Source organism: Centropristis striata, chromosome 3 (genome assembly GCF_030273125.1).
Source record: "Centropristis striata isolate RG_2023a ecotype Rhode Island chromosome 3, C.striata_1.0, whole genome shotgun sequence".
Lineage (NCBI taxonomy): Eukaryota > Metazoa > Chordata > Actinopteri > Perciformes > Serranidae > Centropristis > Centropristis striata.
Window position 1 is genome coordinate 35273223 of NC_081519.1, and position 23481 is coordinate 35296703.

The 23481-nt window shown below is 37.6% G+C and overlaps 3 protein-coding genes across 3 annotated transcripts in view; all 3 read left to right on the forward strand.

The window, feature by feature from the left end:
• The first annotated feature begins 2784 nt into the window (after positions 1 to 2784).
• On the forward strand, positions 2785 to 6412 carry LOC131968108 (immunoglobulin-like and fibronectin type III domain-containing protein 1). Its single transcript, XM_059328853.1, has 5 exons — positions 2785 to 2908; positions 4450 to 4592; positions 4926 to 5025; positions 5166 to 5210; positions 6345 to 6412. The coding sequence occupies exons 1-5, from the start codon at positions 2821 to 2823 to the stop codon at positions 6410 to 6412; spliced, it is 444 nt and encodes a 147-aa protein (XP_059184836.1). The 5' UTR covers positions 2785 to 2820.
• Positions 6413 to 6474: 62 nt separating this feature from the next.
• On the forward strand, positions 6475 to 18121 carry LOC131969027 (immunoglobulin-like and fibronectin type III domain-containing protein 1). The gene is made up of 16 exons (XM_059330141.1): positions 6475 to 6528; positions 6648 to 6761; positions 6851 to 7019; positions 7255 to 7527; positions 11929 to 12053; positions 12224 to 12365; positions 12537 to 12830; positions 12978 to 13274; positions 14074 to 14253; positions 14349 to 14477; positions 14575 to 14883; positions 15118 to 15203; positions 15290 to 15482; positions 15565 to 15861; positions 16655 to 16981; positions 17096 to 18121. Exons 1-16 carry the CDS (start codon positions 6475 to 6477, stop codon positions 17098 to 17100), a joined length of 2994 nt encoding a protein of 997 aa, XP_059186124.1. The 3' UTR covers positions 17101 to 18121.
• Positions 18122 to 20922: 2801 nt separating this feature from the next.
• Positions 20923 to 23481, forward strand: part of igfn1.3 (immunoglobulin like and fibronectin type III domain containing 1, tandem duplicate 3) — a 7733-nt gene continuing 5174 nt past the window's right edge. Inside the window, exons 1-11 of the mRNA XM_059330135.1 lie at positions 20923 to 20974; positions 21134 to 21256; positions 21344 to 21480; positions 21629 to 21728; positions 21815 to 21856; positions 21934 to 21979; positions 22117 to 22300; positions 22422 to 22532; positions 22681 to 22843; positions 23000 to 23272; positions 23389 to 23481. The exon at positions 23389 to 23481 is cut by the window's right edge and continues 549 nt beyond it. Coding sequence (XP_059186118.1) covers positions 20923 to 20974; positions 21134 to 21256; positions 21344 to 21480; positions 21629 to 21728; positions 21815 to 21856; positions 21934 to 21979; positions 22117 to 22300; positions 22422 to 22532; positions 22681 to 22843; positions 23000 to 23272; positions 23389 to 23481 — 1324 coding nt within the window. The remainder of the gene's footprint in view (positions 20975 to 21133; positions 21257 to 21343; positions 21481 to 21628; positions 21729 to 21814; positions 21857 to 21933; positions 21980 to 22116; positions 22301 to 22421; positions 22533 to 22680; positions 22844 to 22999; positions 23273 to 23388) is intronic.

Below are 23481 nucleotides of genomic sequence, written 5' to 3' on the forward strand. Positions count from 1 at the left end.
TATTTGGCAAGACCAGCCAGGTGTTTATATAAGGCACCTTTCATACACAAAGGCATTTCAAAGCGCTTTATAAGCCAAACAAGACATGAAATAAGAAATTTAAAAAGCTAGAAGAAATTAAAAAAGATAAAAGCACCGAGCAATAAATAGAGGAAAGTGCAGCACTCAAGAGCAGAGTGTAAGCACTTAATATTCAGAGAGTAAGAAAAGTGTGATATCTTCTGGAAGCTTGTTCCAGTTCTGTAGAGCTTTGTGGTTACCATACAGTTCATATGGTTCAGTGATGCCTCTATACAGCTACAATTAATGCTACATAAAAATTAACAAATGGATGAATAACACGGATTAGGAAAATGATGCAAAAGTGTGATGAAATATAAAAAAGGGAAAATATACAAAAGTAAAGTAAGAACATTAAAAAGTCCTCCAGTGAAACTATTAAACATGATAAGAACACTTATTATTTTCAGCCATAGACATTTCAGGCGAGGACTGAAAAACTTCCGCTTTTCAGTTATTTCAGCCAAAGTACATGCTCATCCATCTGACAGCTCTTAAGATATCTTAAAGAACAAGATATCAAGAGTGATGTTCGCGGATGTGTATATTAGAAATTATATATATATTATTATATTTTATATATTATTATTATATATTATTATATATTATTGTACCCCATTAATTACTTTTTTCTGACTGACCCATGAAATCAATGCCCGGCTTAAACATGGAGCTTTAACTGCTGTTCTACATTAATGCGCTGATCAATATTTCCATGTAAACAAATTGCTTTTTAATGATGTCGGCGTCATCCTCGCGATTCCACAGCGTGAACATCCAGCATGTTAACCTCAACAACACCCATGTAATGTTATCAGCTCCATGCCACATACAGTACATACTGTTCTGTACTTCCTGCTGCAAGCACTTTACCTCTAATGCGCTTAAGACTGCAAAACGCTGGGGCACCCTGCTCATTTCTCCTCATTAAAAACTATATATTCCATAGTTCATATTCTGCCTATTACAGGTGTTTCATGCCAAGAGAAAATAATTAAAGATCCCTGGACCAGCTGAGCCCCTGTGATCAGCATTCAGTGAAGGCGCCCTCGAGATTGCTATGGGTCAGTCCATATTGGTACTTTCAGGTGTTGTGGAACTTCTGCAAACCACTTAAACCTGCTTCAATGCCTGATTCTGGAGTTTTAAATAGCAGTACGAGTGAGAAAAGTTGGATTCATCGTTTGTACCCTGCGGACTGCTAGAGACTGCAGAGGGCAGCGCTTTATTCCACACAAAGAGAACTTCTGGCCAATTTCCCCTGTTGAGTGCTCACAATTTAGACTGAACTGTGCTGGAATTAAGAATAATAGGTACTTTATCATTAAAATATGAACATAGGGGGTTTATTTAATAACAGATGTCAACCTTCTTGACTCAACATGTGTGTAAAATCTGCTGTGGCCATGACTGCTTTTTAGCCTTATAAAAAGAGTAAAATTGTCATAAGATATATTTATCTTTAATTATTCTTTCCATCCAAATGCCACAAAAACAGCAATACTTTAATGAAGACTAACATTTAGGCTTCATTAAAATTGAAACCATCCTTTTACAACATTTTGAGGTGTGCACAGAAAGTAGGACACTTTAGAACATGTATTTGGGCTATGCAGACACACCAAATGAACCAGTGATTTGATGGACATAAGAATTAGTAGATAAAGATTTACCTTTTATCGTTGAGTTTTTTTTTTTCCTTTGTGACGCTAAAATTTGCTAGCTGCAAATCAGAGTTTTTCAAGATAACGTGTTAAAATGAGAGATAGATATATCTTCAAGTAAATCGCAAAGAATTGTTTTTGTTTTTAATTAACATTAACTCAAAGTTTTCACTCACGTTTTCAACAGGACATAAACATTGATGTTTATGGCAAAAATACTGAAATTAGTACCACACCGTCTATCAGCTTATTACGCCTGCTACTTACATATATAAAGTCACTTGAGGGTGCATGATTATATGAAAACGAAACACTCACTACTAATATCAAGAGGCCAATGAGGTAGGAAAGAAAAAGTATTTTATTATAAAACTTGGATTGGTCTTCTTTTACAAAGTTGATTTTGTATTGTCACGTTCCCCTTTGGTACTATTGCTGGTGTCAAAGCAAAGCCAACACACAAGATAGAGTAGGTGTGGGATGTAATATTTTTTTGCAGAGGATAAAGTACAACAAATGTTTGGCCAGGCCAGATTTCAGGTGGCAGAGAGAGTTATGCTAATTTAGTTCAAAACTTTTTGCATTTACTGTAATTAATATTTCCCCCAAAAAATACATAAAAAAGGATAAAGCTCATGTAAATCATCACACCAATTAATGAATTGGTTTATTTTGTGTTTTCTTAGCCATATCTTTTTCCGAGTTTGATCCATTATTGTGGCATTTTTATTCAAAAACGTGTTGCTTTTCTCAGATAAAATATTATTTAAATGTGACTGTTTACATTGATAAATGTTATTTGTTAATTTGTCCGGGTTTCAGATTTTGTGTTTATTATCCTTTTTTTAAACTAACTCTGGATACAGTCTTGGCAAGCTTTTCTTAAAACATTTTCTTCTCTTCAAACATACTGTACTTATTTAGGTTGACTGATTTACAGAGGTGGCTCCTCAAAATACATCATTAACATCTTCATGCTTTGAGTTTGTATATGAGTTTGTGTCTTGTATAACCTGTCCCATCTATAAATTAAGCTTGTCTAATTGTCTTTTCTTTTTGATCAGGCATCAAGAAGAAGTCGAAAGTCCCCGGTGTCATGATAACACAGTTTCTGGAGGAACTTCCAGAGGGGATGACAACTCCAGATTTCACCCGCAAACCCATCGCTCTGACTATTCAAGAGGGTAAGTCTTCATGTATCAGAGAGGTAGACTCAGAAAAGATAATTCTACTCGGCAATCAAAATATTTGAACAAACTTGTACTGGACAGTAACTCAAAAATGAAAATAAGCAACATTAACGCAACTGTAACTGCTTGTTTAAGAAATAGTGTAAACTAGGTAGCAAATGTTTGCACCAATCTGTGCATTCACTGGCATGTTGGTTTTAAATGCGGAGTGGTCAGGTGATTTGTTGGCACATTGCTATCTTGAGGTAGCAGAAAGTATAAGTATAGTATTGTAAGATTGCCTGCACTCTGCAAGTTACACACACAGGGTAAATGGTAAATGGATTGCACTTATATAGCGCTTTTATCCAAAGCGCTTTACACTACACACTACGCTCATTCACCCGTTCACACACACATTTAAGCTGGTGGCCGAGGCTACCAGGGCACACTGGGGCCACGAGCCATTTGGGGTTCAGTATCTTGCCCAAGGATACATAGACACGTAGGCTGCCATGGTCAGGGATCGAACCACCAACCTTCCAATTAATGTGTGACCGCTCTATCAATAGAGCCACAGCCACCCCACACAGCACTGCATTTTTCCCTCAGCTTCAATAAATGGTTTATCAGTGCATTTGCTCATGTGTAGTCTGAATCGAGTTGGTTATGGGACATTGAGGGAGGGAAGGGAGGATTGAAAGATGGCAGAGGCAGAATACGGTGTGTTTCTCCAATTTGCGGAATCTCCCATTTAAATAGCAATGCAGGTGCACACTCACCAGACTTTTGACTGAAGACTCGGAGAAGGCGATCACCAATTGGTTAAATTTATGTCATTTTAACAAGCCTAAATTTATGCACTTGCACCATGAACTTTAGACCAGTGTTTCCCAAACGTTTCCTGAAACACCTCATGTTTTAGATCTCTCCCTGCTCCAGCAGAGCTTATTCAAATCACCAACTCATTATGAACTTCTGAAGGTGCTTGATAACAAATTGATCTTTTGAATCAGCTGTGTTGGAGCAGGGAGAGATCTAAACTATGCAGGACAAGGGGTATTCCAGGAAAGAACTGGGAAACGCTGCTTTACACCATGCACTAAAGTTGTTTATATAGGACCACCTAATTTCAGGAAGGATAGGCAGCCATCCCTACCACAGACAGTATGTTGAGAATATATAATTCATATAATTTAAGAATAATTTAAAAAAAAATCTCAGACTTTAAACATATGGCAAAGTGTACCTGTCTCTGACATATGTAAAAAGTAAAAGAGGCTGATTTCACCTTCCAAACTTTTAAACTATTTGGAAACTCACATAGTTTATAATTTGGATGAAAGCTTCCTCAACATATAACATAACACTTTTTTGGTCATGCCAGTTTTGTTCTGGTGAGATGGTATAACTTGCCTACAAATTATGACTTCATAAACAACATCTTATCCTAAAGTTTAAAATGTACCATGCACCTGCAACACACTCATCTACTGAAAATACAGAAATCAATTATTTGTCATTAATAAAGAACTCTTCATTGTGTCCCGTGCCAGGCAAGTTTGCGGTCTTTAAGGCCAAAATAGTGGGCAACCCAGCACCTGTGGTAACATGGAGCAGAGCAAATGGAGAAATACATTTTCACCAGGACGTGTGCGTGCAAAAGTATGACGAGACATCTCAAGAACATACCATTGAGGTAAGTTTCACATAGTAGTAGAAATAACAACACCCTAAAGGCGCCCCCAACAAAGGAAGTGATGTCATGTTTCTGATGTGCATAATACATAAACATTCATCAGCAATCACACACTGTGAATAATATTTGTGATCAACTCTACAATTGTAGTCTGATGTTGTTAGAATGCACTAAATATAGGGATAAAACCCCAGGTTGCATGGAAACATTTGCTTTAACTATTTATTTGGGCGTTCATATAAGTAAATTAGGGAAATGTGACAATATCCTTGGATATAAAGTGCTTTGAGTGACAATAAAAATGCCGTTAACTCTGTGTTTGCATTTCATTAGTTCCCTAAGGTTGCTGAAGAGGATGCTGACACCTACAAGTGTTTTGCAACAAATGAATATGGAAAGGCTGTTTGCACGGTTGTCTTGAATGTTATTTCGGGTAGGATCCTTATTAGTTTTTGAATCACAATTTCTGTCTAGTGTTATTTAATGCATTTGCATTTTATATCCTCTTATTGGGACATTTGTATTAAATTATGACAAACAGAGAATGAATATTATGGTCTTGTTTGTTTACAGTTGGATTTTCTAAGACCAAGGAACTTCAAAAGACACAAGTAGAAGGTGAGGTTTCAAATACATTTTGACCCTCTTAAAGTTTTATCTGAGGAGGTTTGCAAAGCCTGCCTTTTATTTTGCAGGGTAGTTTGTGTTTGCTGGCTGTCAGGTCAAGGCTAACAATTCTAAGGTTAAAGTCATTACAAAAGACAGCTAATATACACTGTCCTTGCCCCCCATCAGAGACAAATAGCGCTAAATAAGAGACAAACTATCACTGTCTGCAATTAACAACACATTTTTCACATTTCTGTCACACTTTAGTGAAATGGGCAACCAGCTGGGTACAAAGATGAATAGAGGTTGATGGTTTCCATCTACGCTATCAATACTTGGGGTGATGCAGAAGCTCATTTTCTATGTCCCACAACCTAGCCCATATATTTCCATAGCACCATGACATTTCATTAATTAATTGGAATTATTGGAAAAAATCCTCCTGTCATGGTGCATCTGTCATATCAGTGCGGTACCACTGCACACTGTAGCTCGACTCTCCAATGGCTCTGTAAGAAACTGACTGAGAAACGTGAACATCAGCAACCAGGATCAAGTTAAGTGGTACTAGCCTAACACAAGGTGCTGATGTTCCCCACCTGGATGGTTTGTGATCCATCACCTATTTGTTAAGGTTTCTTTATGCCCAAAACTATAACAAGGGACCCCTTAAAATTAGATAAAGAAAAAAACAGGTCAGTTATTACAGCTTTCCCTGAGAGTTGGTAACATGACATCACTATACAGCCTTTGATCATTCAGATGTCAGTGAGAAAATACAGTTCTGTATTTATTAAAAAGAAAATTCTGGTGGCACTTTAATCAAGCTAAAAAACTGCCTGCACACTGTCAATGAACATTTTAAATTACTACTGTTGTAGATGAAGCATGATGCATATATTCAGTGTTTAACTGTTGTTACGGTTTCCCAGATGTGGCTGACTTCAGAAAAAAACTTAAAAAACGGTGAGTGAAATAATGAATACCTTTCTGTTTATTTAAATAAATGGTTATGGTTAAATAAACGGCTATGGTCTTTTCTTCATGAAGGTGATTCCTTTTTCTAAGACAAAGTGAGAGAAATTATTTCAGTAAAAAACGTCCACGTGTGTGTGGGGCTTAATTAAAATTTTCTCTTGACAGTAATCCTGATGGAACGCGTGAGGAAAAGCCTATGGAGCCAGAGGAGAAGGTCTGGGAAATTCTCATGAGCGCAGAAAAGAAAGACTATGAGCGGATCTGTCAGGAATATGGTATCACAGACTTCCGCCGAATGCTGAAGAAACTCACTGAAATGAAGAAAGAAAGAGAAGATGAGATTGCAGAGGTATGAAGCCTGCTGATTCTCCTTTAATTCTAGTATTTGATAGTGATTACCCAGTATAGGCAGACTCTTTTGAAAAAAAGACACCTTTGTTTGTTTTTTTCCCTTCAATTCTACTGTAGTTTGTTACACACATCAGCACATTGAAACATATTGAAGTCAAGGACACCGACTGTGCAACGATTGAGCTGGACATGGACCTCAAGGATCCTAGCAGCAAAATTTTTCTTTACAAGGTGAGGGCCGTTAACTTCTACGTCCACTATTATCTTTCTGCATTTTTCTATCTCTTGTATAGTTGGTAATATGGCCCTAAATTCTGCAGGACGGCGTCATGGTTCCATTCACCATAGAAGATAGTGAGGAACAGAAGCATAATTTGAAACAAATTGGCAAGAAGTATGTGTTCACAATTAAAAACCTAGGTTCAGGTGATGCTGGACTCTACTCGGTGGATGTTGGGGGCGTCAATGTATTCTCCACAGATTTCAAAGGTAAGACTTAGATCAACTTATTAGAATTAGATTAAGTTTAAGTAGATTCAGTCATAGGATGTTTATTGTTGCAGCGCACAGATTTGTTTTTCTAACAGTTATTTATTGCACACAATGGGCCAGTGATCCTGTACAGAAAAAGTAGTTTTGGCAAAAAATACAATAGATTAATGAAATAAAAATAGTTTCTCTCTGCTTATTTTTTTCTATTTGTTTTTTCTCTGTAACGCTGCAGTGCCAGAAGTTGACTTTGCTGTCAAAATAAAGGAGGTGAAGGCAGAAGAACGAGAGGATGCCCTCTTTCAATGTGTTCTGACTGCACCTTTGAATGAACTCAAATGGTATGGCAAAAGTGCTCCACTGACACATGGCGAGAAATTTGAAATAAGTGTATCTGAAGATAAGCTCATCCACAAGCTGATTGTGCGGGACTGTTTGCCTTTGGATGGTGGTATCTATGCTGCTGTGGCAGGAATCAAATCCTGCAATGCCTTTCTCATAGTTGAAGGTGAGAAAATATTTTTCTTCCTCTTTTTTTTTTATCCTTTGGCATTCTCTTCCTGCAGGATAACATTCAGGTTACAAGCATACATATGGAATACCTTGACAACCCCCTGACGCCAAATAATTGTTAAATCCTGAATTAGATATTCAACTTAAAATGATGAATATTTGTGATATTATCTTTTATAGCTGACAAAGATGCAAAGGGCAAGAAGGGAGTTCGCAAAACTACTATGGCTGGAGGCGGTGATGATGAGGATCTGCAGAAAATAGCAAAGGAACAAGAGGAAAAATATCGGAAAGAAATGGAAGAAAAACTGGAACTTGCCAAGAAGGCCCAAGCAGAGAGAGAAGCTGCAGATGCGGTTGCCAAAGCAGAGGCTGAAGTGGCTAAAAAGGCAGCCGCTGAAGAAAAAGCTGCTGCTAAGGCTGCTGCTAAGGCTGCTGCAAAGGCTAAGAGGGCAGCTCAGAAGAAAGGAGCTGGTGCTGGTGGTGCAGATGGTAGTGGAGGTGTTGGTGGTGCTGCAGGTGCTGGTGGAGCTGGAGGTGCGGATGGTGTTGGTGGTGCAGGTGGTACTGGTGGCATCGGAGCAGGGGCTGGTGGAGCAGATGGAGCAGGTGGAGCTGGTGGAGCAGGTGGAGCTGGTGGAGCAGGAGGTGCTGGTGGAGCAGGCGGTGCTGGTGGAGCTGGTGGAGCAGGTGCTGCAGGTGCTGCAGGTGCTGCAGGTGGAGCAGGCGGTGCTGGTGGAGCAGGTGCTGCAGGTGGAGCAGGCGGTGCTGGTGGAGCAGGAGGAGCAGGCGGAGTTGGCGGTGCAGCTGGAGTGGGAGGTGCAGCTGGAGTGGGAGGTGCTGCCGGAGCAGGCGGTGCAGGTGTTGAAGGAGACGAATACGATTCATTTGAAGATTCCGATGAATACAGTGATGAAGAGGGAGAAGAAGGAGAAGAAGGAGGAGCGGGAGGTGGAGCAGGGGGTAAAGCCGGAGGTGGAGCCGGAGGTGGAGCCGGAGCCGGAGCCGGAGGAGAGGGAGGAGAAGGAGGAGAGGGAGGTGAAGGAGGAGAGGGAGGAGAAGGAGGCCAAGGACGGAAACGCAAAAAACGTGTGAGAAAGGGTCCACTTGTTGCTGACACAGTGATAGGTAAGAAATTAATTTATACCACAATTTATGCTGAGAGACTTAATGAATTTCCTTCCAAAATGTGTCAGGTTGTCTTCTAAATGCTCATCAAGACGTAATAGAAACATTATTGACATGACATGTCTTTTTCTTGTTGATGTTTTTGTGTTTGATGTTCTTTTTTTCTTTTGTCTATATTTTACAATCTTCTTAATGTTTATTATGTTACTGATGTTTGTCTTTCCATCAACTTTCAGATTCATTATAAGTCTGTGAATATTTAACTAATAACTTTAATCAACAATACTTCTATATATAAAAAAACTGAAAAATATTGTTCAAAAAAAGGAATTGATGATGCTTCTCAGATCATGCACAATGAAAGCCAGTATGTATATTATAATTATATTAGTTCAACATGGTCAATATTTATGTTTTGATAATGCGTGACATTCTGAATAAAGTTGCTACTTATTATCACTAATAGGAGATGATGATTATAATGATGAGGATACCACAAATCAAGAAGGTGAAAAATCTGGGAAAAAAGGAAAACGTGCCAAAAAGAAAATTGTGGAGGTTGAAGAAGCTGTTGTTGGTAAGAGATGTCGAAGGCTGCATGCCGTAGACATTTTACTGACTATTAAAGTCATTTCAGATGAAAATGACTTTGACATCACAAGTGCAGGAAAGCCGAAAGGCTTCCTAACTTTGATGCACTTGCATTAACAATAAATAACAGTATATAACACTGACCGAATTAAACATCTGGCGACTCTGCTGCGCTTTGCTGGTCATACAATTAGCTTAAAGCTCCGCAGGGCACGGCTGAATTCCAAAACGTATTTCAGAAAGGTCTTGTCGAGCCTCAGTGACAGAATTTACTTTATCTATTGAGCTCTTACTGTTCTAGAGAGACAACATTAAAGAATAGAGCATATTTCAGTTTTTATGTATTCCGGGAAGCTTAATTGCTCCAATTATTTTCAGTCAAAAATCTAATTAAAGTCCTGGGCTTCCAGTATTTACTTGTTAACTATCTGATAAACTCTAGCAATTTTATTTAACAATTATGTAGCCAACATTGGTTAAAATATATATTTTTTAATTTTCTATGTTTCTTTAGATGTTTGTTTGTTTGTGTGCCTCTTCTGAGAAACAGACAGTAGTATAGCATACATACGCTATGCTAAAATCTGCATTCTCCTCCATCTAACCCCTTACTGAAATGAATATAGATATGTTCTATATTTGTGCTTTGTGTGAATTATGTGTGCTTTGTGTGAATTAAGTGTGCTTTCATGTCTGTAGACTTGTTAGTCTTTTTGTTGTTATAAATATCTTGTTTTGTTAATTCATGTACGTTTACCATGTATGTAAGTTTATGTAAGAGGGTGAAACATGGAAAAAGTGGCTTAACTGCAGCTGGATTCAAGTTGAGATCTTAAAGGTGTTTGTTCATAACAGAATTTGCGATCTGGTATTTTTCAGTATCAGAAACACTAAATAACGATCATAAAACACTGTCGTTTTTGTCAAATGCTAGTAAAATCACACTTTTGTAACTTGCATTACTCCTTGTGATAAAATACTGAATAAAGAATGTCTGATACGCCATATCCATTGTAGCAAGTTATATTTGATAGCAAAACTGTTTTGAAACTGAATGAAGCAAATGACCCACAAGTCTATTTGGTTGATTGAGTCACTTCACAATGACACCATTATAGAACTCATCTTGAATAACACCTTTTCCACCACTGTCTTCTTCTGTATTAAAGTTAATGTTTGTTTTTTCTGTTGTTGCTGCTGATCTTGTTTTCATGCTCCCTGTTGACACTTTAATTGTTATTGTTACTGTTTTCATTAATGTTATTTGTAAGGCATATCCAACAGCAAATGAGAAACATTGGATTGATGGTAATTACGATGATATCCCCTAAAACTGAAAAAGCAAAAAACACAGAAGCGAGTGGTGCCAGTGGTGATAATGGCACGGGGCCAGCAGCAGGCTGTGATGAATCTGCTGAAAATGGTGAGGGAGCAGACGGCAGTGAGCCAGCAGCAGCTGGCAAGCGTTCAGGCCGTGCACGGCAAGGCCCATTGATCGTGGAGACAGTTAGTGGTAAGATTACTGGAGCTGCATTAACTGCTGCATGGGAAGCACTGTCACTGGTAAAAGACATTTGGTAAGCAGATGACTTTTCCAGTGGTTTGAGGGTTAACAAAAGAGTGTGTGGCCACTGAGCAGATTACTACATTTGATCTCTAATTGGTTAAATGGCTGTAGAGAATGATCACAGTTCCCCAAGAGCAAATGACCTTGAAAGTGCCTTTAAGAAATTCTAGTCTTATCTGACACACTAATATTTTTATTATTGTCAATAGCACACAATATAATAATGAAAAGAGTCAACACTTTAGTCTTGTGTTTTGTAGAAACAGCACTGGTCATATAATTTTATTTCTACAGGTTGGATATTAGCTGGCAATATTTATGTCCACATAAGTCTCTAATGTATTGTCTGCAGACTGTGTGTTTGTGTGTGTGCTGTAAGTACTGTCCAAATACACCTGTGATCTATGTTAACAATCTTGCTTGCCTTTTTAAGTGTTAATTCAGGATGAGTCGGTGCATTGAGGTTAATTATTTAAATGGGAAAACGAAGAAATGATCATGTTCTTGATGATCACTTGTGTGAAGAAACACATATTTTGAAGATGGAAGACAAGCCAAGCTGATTTTGGTGGATGCTCTAAAATCCATGTCTGCACAAGACTGAATTGAGATCAACCAGACAAAATGCTCATTTCTTCCACCGACCAAGGAAATGTCAGCCGTTAGTGGGATGCTCCTATATATTTTAGGAGCGTGTACTTCTTTAAAGACTTACTTAGTAAAAAGAGGCAAATGAGAGCCTCGTGATGATATTTTTATGAGCTTCAACACATCAAAATTTCAAGTTGAAGAAGGCCATGCCAAGAAACAAGACAATCAAGCTACACACTAGCCAAGAAGACCTCCTCAAGTATCAAATAGATGCCAAATGAGCTCTTGACATCACACCTGCATTTAACATGTATTTTATAATCAAATGGCATTATAATATACATAAGCTTAATAAAAATGCAGAAAGAAAGTGTGGTGTTTAAATGTTTGAAGTGAGGTAAGTAGACATCCATATATGGATGAATTACAAAAACCTGACACAACTAAAGAACAACTTTTATGCAGATGTCAGCTGTTAGCCGTGTGCAATCACTAACTTTCTGGTTAATGAATCCTCAGACCCAGGAGTTCACTTTCATGCTGGGCTTTCTGACTGCAAAGTCGTTGTTGGAGAAGCAGCAGAGCTGGAGTGTAAAGTGAGCAGGGAAGACTGTGTGGGAATCTGGTACAAAGATGGAAATGAGGTAAACCCTGGGTCTTAATGTGCTGATCATGGAGCATATACGCTTTGGTGTAGTTGTAATGCAGCCAAATAGGAATTGGTGATTATCATGTAATCTTATACTACCAGAGCTTAGTTTAAGACCAAATTGTGTTGCATTAATGTGTTTTTTTTTTTGTTTTTTTTTTACAGCTTTCATCATCTGAGGGCATAACCATCACCAAAGACGGAACTTTCCACAGGTTGAAAATTCACAAAGTCACAGAGGAATTTGCTGGAAAATATAAATTTGAAGCAGATGGAAGGAAGACAGAGTCCGTGATTGCTGTTGAAGGTAAAAAAAAAACCTTTCTCTACAGAAAATACTAGTTTACATAAAGAGCTTTCATCTTTCAGAGAGTGCATGCAGGTTGTGGTCATAATGGAATGGATTTTCACATTAAGTTTATCTTAAGTACATAACTAGAAAGCATGATTCCACTTAAAATATCTGTGTGTATTGCAGATCCACCCAGATTTTCGGCTGCGGATCTGGAAGCATTTAAAACACCTGTAACAGTGAAAAAAGGACACAAAGCTACCTTCAAACTACCTTACATTGGACGGGATCCTATAAAAATCCAGTGGTACCTTGAGGGTGAAGAGCTTTCAGACGAAGGAAATATTAAGTTAGAACACTCTGAAGGTTGCACCCGTCTCCTTCTAAACAAGCTGCAGCGCAAGGACAGTGGGGAAGTCAAGATAAAACTCAAAAATGAGTTTGGCACTGTTGAGGCCTGCAGCCAGCTTAATGTACTGGGTATGTATAATATTGCTTTACTGGGTTTTATATGCACCTACGGTTAGTGATCACAAATTACCTGCAGCTACTTGATTATTTTGTTACACTTTTGGTAACGTGATCAGCACTGTTTGATTTTAAATATGGCACTTTATTTTCGGACAGATAAACCCACTCCCCCAATGGGACCTGTGGAGGTTGTTGAAGCCAACTCCTCTGTAATTGATATCAAGTGGAGGGCCCCAAAAGACAGCGGTGGCTGCAAGATCGACAACTATATTCTTGAACGACAACAAGTTGGACGCAACACCTGGAAGAAGGTGGGGCCAATTGGTCCAGAAGCCACATACAGGGACTCTGATGTAGACCTAGGCAAGAGGTACTGCTATCGTATCAGAGTTGAGACTGAAATGGGCACCAGTGAGCAGATGGAAACAGACGACATTCAAGCTGGAACAAAAGGTAAACATAGACAAATATTATAAAACTGTGTTATCTCAAATATATAAATTATCACTTTTTGAATAAGGGCTGGTCACACCACACAGCTCATTGTAATATTTGGGGGATGGTGGCAACAATTGGCAGATTCAGTTGCAGGAACAAAGAAAATACAAGTTCAACTTTGGTAAACCCACAAGCCTGCACTGTTGGCCAACAGCGAGTCCACTGAATAGTGTTGACCTTTAAAGGGAACAAGAATCATCCAAAAAGGAGGAGGCTATATTGCATAGTTTTTTTTCATAATCCCATTCTACCTAACCCTCCTGTGCCTGAGTCTGTACAGCTTCACAAAAGAGCCATGCATTTATGCAAAAGAAGTCTATGCTACAAATACATCTTTTTAATAAACTATGCAAATGTATTGTCCTATTAGCGACTGTTAAGACGATAACTATTAATTAAAAAAATGATGTTCAATCCTGAAAATGACATCCGGGGGGAAATAAACACCACGGTACAGAAAATAGAAGGAAGCTTGAAGGAGCGGTGACTCCATAGGGAAGCCTGTTCTGACTTTCTAGTATGTTACCGGTTATCTTACTAGATACATTGGTTCACCAAGTAGCAATCCGTTAACAACATGCCTCTACCTTCACCTATTTTCATTGTAAATCACACAGATGAGTTTCACTGTGTCACTTTAGGGGTGTTGTTACATTTTGAAGCTACAGAAAGAAACTTTGCAATTCCACCATCACAATCATTTCTCCAACAATACACAAACCATTCTACATTCTGACAATCTTTTTGCTTACAGCATACCCTGGACCTCCATCAGCACCAAAGGTTGTAACTGCCTTTAAGGACTGTATCACCCTCTCTTGGTCACCTCCATCCGACACTGGAGGAACCAATATTTTGGGATACAATTGTGAGAAGCGCAAGAAGGGCAGCAACCTGTGGGGCCAAGTCAACCCACATGATGACATGATCAAAGGTCACTCTATTGTTCTTGTTTATATTTGATCATGCTATTACTGTCATAAAATAAAATAATATATAATAAAACATAAAATCACATTTGCCTCACAGGTAAGCAATATGCGGTCAAAGATGTGGTCGAGGGCATGGAGTATGAATTCCGCGTGACAGCCATAAACAACTCTGGAGCGGGTGAATTTAGCACACCATCTGAGTTTGTGTTTGCCAGAGATCCTAAAAGTAGGTGGACATTTAGAACTGTTATCACAATCATTATTTCATCAACACATCATACAGCCTACAAATTCTAGCACTGAATATGAATCATGTATTTCAGAGCCTCCTGGTAAAGTCATAGACTTTAAAGTGACAGATTCCACCTACACAACCCTGTCCCTGGGTTGGACCAATCCCAAGGACATTGAGGGGGTTGAGGATGAAGCCAAGGGATATTTTGTGGAGGTCAGGCCTGCAGAAAACACAGAATGGGATCGCTGCAATTCAAATCCCACAGCCCTAAACTTCTATACAGTGAGAGGCTTGAAATCAATGGCAATGTACTGGGTGAGAGTCATTGCTACTAATGATGGAGGAGAGGGACAACCACAGGAACTGGATAATTACATCCTTGCTATGCCCCCTCCTGGTAAGAAGATCACATCAATGTTACTGTCAAACTCTTATATTCAATTATATGATTACAGGGACTGCACTGTATCAATACCTTATACTTGAATACATGAAAAATTGACGCTTATCTCAATTGATTATGCAGATGTTGGAAGGCCAAAAAAAAGCATTTTTTATGACAATGTACATTTCAAATATGTTTTATGTCAACATCAAAAATATTAATAATCAATAACTTTCACACTTCTAGTGAGACCACGATTCACAGATGCCAAAATCAAGAGTTTCATGGTGGTGAGAGCAGGAAATTCTGCAAGATTCAACATCAACTTTGAGGTAATTTAGGTAGTAATTAAAATGACATTGATCTCACTTGGTCCTCTGACAACTCTGATAAAATTGTCGTTTCACATTCTTTGTAGGCTTCTCCTTGGCCTGAGGTCACCTGGCTGAAAGATGGCGTGCCAGTGTCTAAAAAGGTAACCATCAGCAATGCAGAAGGAAACTCCCAGCTTCTGATTACTTCTGCTGAGCGCTCAGATACTGGAATCTATACTATCGTTGTGAAGAACATCGTCGGCCAAGAATCATTCAGCATTGAAATTAGAGTCACAGGTGAGTTTGGTAAAATGCTTTAACTCATAAAGTACTCTCTCCTACTCCACATACTAAAAAGCAAATTATATCTGATCCCCAGATGAGCCAAAGCCACCAGGCCCTGTAGAGATTGACGAAAACGTGCCCGGCACAGTGACCATTTCATGGAGCGCATCTCCAGATGAGAAACGTGACGACAGGCTGCACTACATGGTGATGAAGCGTGACTCAAGCAAAAGAACATGGCACACTGTTGCAGATCACATCTTCAACAATAGATTCACAGCCTGCAACATAATGCCGGGCCGAGAATATAATTTCAGAGTCTATGCAAAGAATGACATGGGCTCCTCCAAACCATCTGAATCACCAAAGTGGCTGATTACTGCCAAAAAAGGTATGTTAATGGTTATGACTCAGTGCTTTCTCTATAAATAGACCAATATCTGTAAATGATTTTTTTTCTTTTAACCAAGACACAGGCTTCAGCAAATAGTACATACATATTCCACAAATTGCCTCTTCAAAGACCATAAAACCATTATTATTATTTTTTAATAAAGCTAAGTAGTTTATTTTTTCCTCAATCTAACAATGTAGTCTATTTTTTTCTAAACTTAACATTGTTGTGGTGCCTATATCTAATGAAATTGTGACCATCAATTTAGCCCATATGTGTGAGGCTGATAGCAACAGATAAAAGTTTTTGTTTTGTTTTTTTAAACTGTGCAAAAGTGAGTACACAAAATCCAAAAAAACATTTTGGCACCAGTACAACAATCCTGTAAACATCACCATCGGTGTAAAGATCAAGCCTCATTTTGGCCTGTAACCCTTCTTTCTTTACCAATAATACGGCCAAGTTGTTGGCTTTTGACTTGATATCAAGGGTCATCAAACCAAATTAAATGTCTTCAAGATGTCCTTTTTTATAGCAACCCATAGATGTTTAACAATCGAAACCATTTTGATCATATTATTTTCTATTAGCACAGACACAGAAACAGGAAGTTAACAGTATGTGTATGACGTTTTTCTGTGTAATCGTCAACTCCAGTTTATAAAAAGGCCCTTTAAACTTCCAGTGATACTGTACCTGTAAAACCATCCTCTCATACTTATTGAAACATTCCTTCCTGTTGGGTGACTACTATTCTGATTTGATGCAAATCATATCTTCTGTTTTCCAGAAAAGTTCACTGTGAAAATACCAGCACCAAAAGTATGTGATCTTCAGTGTCCTCCCAGGTTCCTTGTTCCACTGAAACTGCACACTGCCCCACAAGGGTATGAATGCTACATGAGCTGTGCTATAAAAGGGGATCCAACACCTCATGTGACATGGCTCCGCAACAATATCAGTCTGAATACCAACACTAACTACTTCATCTCCAACACCTGTGGAGTCTGCTCTCTGCTCATATTAAGGGTTGGACCCAAAGACTGCGGGGAGTACAAGATTGTAGCAGAAAACTCTATGGGGAGGGCAGAGTGCTCCACGAAACTGACAGTCAGAGGTAAATCTTTGTCAGAGTAAAACTGTATTTTTTGAGATCCTGTTACTATGTTCTACATACACAGTGATATTATTTGAACTCTTGAACTAATAACTGCCTTTATCTTTCTTTCAGAATAAAAGAACACAATGAAGATGGTAGAAATGGCTGATAATGCTTAATATTGCCTATGATATTCTTCTTATAGGATAACTATTTAAAAAAAATCCTATACAGGCTGGCATTTGTTTAAAGTTAAACTAGCGATTAAGTTATGCAGATTTTGCTGAATTAAAAGCCACAAATGTGTTTTGCTTGTTTGGATTTCAACTGTGCAATCTCAATAAAGAAGCTTAAATACTAGTGTGCAATCTGGCATATTTTAACATTAAAATGTGCATGTTAAACAGCAAAAGAATTTATAGTATAGGACAATATGAAGTAGTGATGAATTGATCTTAAAGGTGCTATTTTGAGGTGTCTGTCAGCATGTGGAACTTTCTGGTTGTGTCTGTCAGTTGTTTTTTTAGATATACTGTGATTGTTTGTTGGAAATTGTTTTGTTTTTTCCCGTACTTGTGGATTAACATCTTCCTTTAAAGTAAAATTGAGTTGACATCGACTACTTACATGACAAATGTACTTGATTCTGTTATCGTCTCTTATGAATATGAAAAAATGTTTGGGTTTAGTGTAAATAAATATTTCATACTGCTAATGTGAAGTGGAATTTTAATTTGACCTGTATGCAACTCTAAAACAGTGAGCAGAAAATGCATTTATATATATATAAATGTTCCCAAAAACCTTCATATCTTTAATAACTTACAAAAAATGTTAATACATGTAAAATGAGAGACCTGGGCACACATTGTTTCCATGGGTCAAGTATTGGCATAGCAAGCAGGTATCAAAATTCGTACCACTTGTTCAACTCCATGAAGGTTTATGTGAATAATTTATGTCTAGTCTTCTTGTATTACCTCTCAAAGCATATTTTTGTAAGGTCAGACATAAGTCCAAGTTTAGAGTCACTGAAGAAGAGAGGGTCAACAGTTGCCCCCAGGGGTAAAACATGTCTGACCAGTGCAGAATTACACATCTCAGTTTCAAAGTGAAGTGTTTATTACAATGTTAAAATATGTGCTACTATCTAACTTATCTCTGTTCTGTTTTGGTTTAACAAGAAATAAAAAAAATAACTGTGACTCAGTTTAAAAACAAGTTTTAGCTTGTATTGTTTTTCTGTTGTCTGACATGCCCACAGCGATGTCAATAAGTAAATAGGAACAATCATGCTAATTTCTTTCTTCATTCTAATTTTTGGGATAGACTTTAAAAATGACATTTTTTGTTGTTGTCCATTATTTCTGACATATCTAAAAAATTGATCTTTGATCTCTTTTATCAATATTTCTGCAAAACGCTAATAAATAAATACAACTATACTCAATTGACACTTACCTCTGGTCATGTGTTGGGATGATGATCATCAGCCTACATGTAAAATTAAGCTAATGGAGAGGCAGCTCATCCTCATGGCACTTCTATGTCACTTCTCATGAGACTTCCCTTTTTCATAAGTGCAGCCAAAAGCACCCTGCTGCTGAAATTCCAGTTCTGAGGGAGGGATTACAAAGCTTCACTCCCGCATTTTCTCTGGTGACCCCTTTTCAAGCAACCTATAGCACTTTAGGGCCACAGTGCATGTCAGTAAACCTATCCCCAGGAGCCACAGTCAAACAGCAGTGGGCTCTGCTGCTCACAGGGTCCCTTGTTAGACTTTATTGCCTCTCAAAAGGAAGAGCACACTGTCAAGAATCAGCTGGTACCTCGCCAACAACAGAGCAAAGACCGGCAGTTCACTCGAAAAATAATATAGTAAGTACATTTACCAAATGCTGGAATTAATCCTAATATGTTGGCATATTTCAAAAATATCTTTATTCTATAAGCCAATGTATGTAAATATGTATATACATGCTAATCTGACAGTTGTTTGCATGTTCCTGTATATTAACCTGAGGGCACTTAGTGAGATCTCATTAATATGTACAGCTAAGTTAGAATTCTTAATCAATATTGAAAGCAGTTTCAATTATTTATGTAAACCCAAAAAGTATAACATGATGAAAATCAATGTGATGAGCTGAAATGCTTATGATACATGTTGTTTAGGAGAATTGTCTAAGCTTGATGAGAAGTAAAACAAATATGAATATTTTGAAGAAAGATCCCAATCAGACTAATCAGACTGTACAGTTGTAAGAGAGTAGCCCTAACTGATTGTCAAACTATTAAAAAAAGTGCAAACATATGGTTACAGTCTATTGGAAGGCTTAAATGTGATATTTTATGAAGTATTTTAGCACATATGATGACAAAGTATATTATATTATATTATTATTATAATATATGCTCTGTTAAGAAATGCAGCTCGGAGTTTAAGGCCTGACAGGTTGTTCGTATATCAGTTCACACCCTTGTCAAAGCTATTTTCTCTCTCGGACAAATATAGTTTGTACCAACTGTGCAAAACTGCTAAATATGCAGACACTTCATCAACTGACAGGATTCTGCATAATTTATTGTAATTAAATTTAATATTAATAGCTTAAGTGGCTATCAAATGTAATCCAAGAAGAAAAGGGCTCCTGTCATTAGACAAATGAGATCATAAAAATGAAGGAAGATTAACTGAAGTATGGTGAAGACATTAGTTTATACTTAGATGTTAACATCTCATATATAAAAGAGTGATATTTACACATATGATATTTAATCTAATGTGCCTCTCAATTTAAATGTTAATTAAAATAAATCCTTTTAAGTATGAATATATACTTTTACGAATGAAATCTTTTTCAGTCTTTGACAGAGTTGTAAAAATAATGCTCAATACTCATATTACTAAATACATTGTTACTTTGGTGTAAGTTTTTTCCCCCCATATGCTGGAATGCTTTTAATTTTTTCATGTACACTGTTTTGAAAAGTGGTGACTGAAGATTGCTCCGACAATAAATCAGAATTGGCTGTGAAGTCTGGAGCATAATACCTGACTAATTATACTCTTTTGGAGAAGTTAATTACGAACTGAATAAAGTTGATGATCATAATCAGAAAAATCTGAAAAGCTTTGATTTAATTACACAGCTATAGAACCAATTAACCATTGCCTGTGCTGGTACATTTTGTATCTTTTTTAATAATTTTACCTATTTGTTAAGATAATTCAAAAAAGCATAGCACAAGGGAAATAAAAAGATGGTTATGACTAATGGTATATTCGTAGTCCAGCATTTGCGTCACTTCCTGACTCATGTTCGATGTTTTATGAGGTATGTGACCTACTGCCTGCAAAATTAGGCCAGCAACTTTCAGGGGTCCAGGAAAGGGGAATGTTAAGTATTTTGTGATCACAGGAAACTTCTCATTCAGAGCACAGATAGAGTTACTAACTCAGGTATCCTAACACCGAAAAAAAACTCTTCTCCAGTTTTGGAACAATGACGTCCAGCAATGCAGCATACGCAATAATATAACTAGCCCACTTTTTGTAACTGGAGGGAGGAATAAATTAAGACCCATTACATCTTAACGGTCTCACAAAGGATAGGCTTTACTTAAAGATGCATCAACATTGTGTTGTAAAGGCGGATATAAGGCCTTAAGCCACTAGTTAAAACAATGATAAGTGATACCCATTACAGATTCAGACCATCTGGAAGAGATTAACTGCATGTCAAACAGATGGGGATTCTCATGGTTACTAACAGAGGTGCTGCTCCAGACTACATATCTTGGGTAGTTACATGGAGGAAAATAACCATATTATACGATCCATGCAATCATCAATTAAATTAATATACTGCCATGCTAAAAATAATTTTCTTTTAAAGTGTTTTAAAAGCTCATTGTAATGTTTTTGTATTAACAGAGAAGCTGTTGTCTAAATCAAGATGTTTAAAATACGGAAATCTAAGGATGAGGAGCCAACAGCTCCGGGGCAGGGTAAGTAACTACAGTTTGAATACCCATTTCAACCGCAAATTACTGCCAAAAAAAAAAGGATTGAAAACTAAATGCAGAAAAGCTTTTTTTTTTCAGGATGGCATGATCAAAGCAGTCAAATCATCTGTAAATAATGCTGTTTATCTCATTTAATGACAGTGCGGATCAAAAAGAAGTCAAAGGTGCCTGGAGTTATGATCACCCAGTTTGTAGAAGAACTACCTGAAGGGATGAGCACCCCAGATTTTACTCGGAAACCCATCGCTCTAACTATTCAAGAAGGTAAAATACCACCTTTACTAAAACTGTAAAATGTTTATATGTTTTAACATGACAACATAATGGTGCATTCTTGTTGCCACTGTATAGGAAAACTGGCAATCTTCAGAGCGGTCATTACTGGAAATCCAACACCAACTGTGACCTGGGCCAGAAACGATGGGGAAATCGATGAAGAAAGGTGCCAAATAGTCTTCGACAAAACTTCTGGTGAACACCAACTGCAGGTGAGATCCCTGACCATGCGTCACAAGGAATGTTTTTTCAAATAATTCAAAATCTAGAGTAAAATGTAGACTAAAGAATTTGGTATGATCAGCAGCCTGTATATCCAGGTTTTGCAAAAAATACTAATATTCATGTATTGACTGATAGATGCCTGATGTATCGGTGGATCAAGCTGACACCTACAAGTGTTTTGCCAGAAATGAGTATGGCAAAGCAGTTGTAACTGCTGCACTTAATGTTATTGAAGGTCAGTTACTTACTTTTATTAGATCCAAACAATTTTTTAATATAGATTATATCAGTCTCGCTTATCTCCATTTCTTTCCATTTTAGTTGGCTATAAGAAGAACAGAGCCATGCAAGCATCAAGAACAGGTACACAGCCTATATTTATTATAAAACAATGTTAGTTATTGAATGCAATTGTTAACATGATTCTGATTTTTTTGTAGCTGTCCGAGAGATGCCTGAGGACTTCAAAAAGGCCTTGAAAAATAAGTAGGTAGAAGAGAGGGGAAATACCGTGCAAGTATTGCATTGGTCAGGGATATTGTGACAATTTGTTATTGATTTTTGTGAATCACTTGCGTCCAATTAATGTAAAACCAGATTACAAAAAATGGGATGTTTTGTAGGGTTGACATGGATGCAAAAGAAGAAAAGAAACCTGAAATTGATGAGAAGTTTTGGGAACTGCTGATGAGTGCAGACAAGAAAGATTATGAGAGCATCTGTGCTCAGTACGGTGTCACTGATTTTCGTCGAATGTTGACGAAACTAAGTGAGAAGAAGTTTGAAAGAGAACAGGAACAAGAAAGGGTATGTTTCAGCTATACCTAACTATAGATATAAAGTACCTAAGTAGCCCAAAATCTTTAATAATATAAATTAATTCTGTAGTACAATTACAAACTCTGAAACCTTTGTTTTCTAACTACAGGTTGTTGAAAGGCTATGCAACCTAAAGCCCATTGAGTTAAAGGGGGATGATGCAGAGTTTGAACTTGAAATGTCACTTAGGGACCCTACCAGCAAAATCTTTTTATTTAAGGTAAGATGTTTAATATTTGTTGTTATATATTTACTTTTTTATTTTTGTGAATACATTAATTTACGTTATACACATATATTACATCTTATTTACTACACAGACACACGACTTATTGTTTAAACATTTATGGCTGATTATGTTTAAACAGGATGGAGTTATGATTCCTTTTGATGCGGACACAGAGATAAAACATGGACTGAAGCAAGTGGGAAAGAAGTTTGTGTTTAGCATCAATGGAGTTGATCCAGACGATGCAGGATTATACCAAGTGGAGGTCGATGGTGTTAAGATCTTCTCGACTGACTTCAAACGTAAGATGAGACACTAAATTAAGTATCTACACATCTTAATGTAACGTGTATGCATGCCATAGTTTAAATGAGCTGTGACTGCAACATGAGTTGTGCACATTTTAGGAAATTTTAAATACCATGCTATGATAACATTAATTATTCTGCTTTTGCTAGTCCCCCCAGTGGAATTCTTAGTGAAGATTCAAGACGTAACAGCAGAGGAGAGAGAGGACGCTGTGTTTGAGTGTGTCGTCTCACATCCCCTGAAGAAGATAAATTGGACGGGAAAGAATGCCCCTCTCGAGCAAGGGGACAAATACGACATCCTTGTGTCAGAGGATATGCTGATTCACACATTGGTGGTGAAGGACTGCATGCCGTTGGACAAAGGAATATATGCTGCTGTGACTGGAATGGTATCCTGCAGTGCCTGGCTTATAATAGAAGGTGCCATTTACATATTTTTATTGTATTTTTTCCAACTGTTCAATACAAGTTTTTTAAATATTGAAAAGTTTTCAACAAGCATTAAAATGTTTTGGTATTGTGTACTTGTTTTTTAGCTGATAGTGATCCAAAGACAAAAGGAAAGAAGAAAGCTCGCAAAACAACCAGAGCAGGTGGTGGTGGAGCCGATCTTTTGTTGATTGCCCAGG

Bases quoted from the DNA above. Each gene is read 5' to 3' on its own strand.
- LOC131968108 (XM_059328853.1), top strand. From the start codon at position 2,821: ATGATAACACAGTTTCTGGAGGAACTTCCAGAGGGGATGACAACTCCA. The intron at 2,909-4,449 runs GTAAGTCTTCAT...GTCCCGTGCCAG, and splicing joins CGCTCTGACTATTCAAGAGG to GCAAGTTTGCGGTCTTTAAG. The intron at 5,026-5,165 runs GTAGGATCCTTA...GTTTGTTTACAG, and splicing joins TGTCTTGAATGTTATTTCGG to TTGGATTTTCTAAGACCAAG.
- LOC131969027 (XM_059330141.1), top strand. From the start codon at position 6,475: ATGCTGAAGAAACTCACTGAAATGAAGAAAGAAAGAGAAGATGAGATT. The intron at 14,884-15,117 runs GTAAGAAGATCA...TCACACTTCTAG, and splicing joins CCTTGCTATGCCCCCTCCTG to TGAGACCACGATTCACAGAT. The intron at 15,204-15,289 runs GTAATTTAGGTA...CATTCTTTGTAG, and splicing joins GATTCAACATCAACTTTGAG to GCTTCTCCTTGGCCTGAGGT.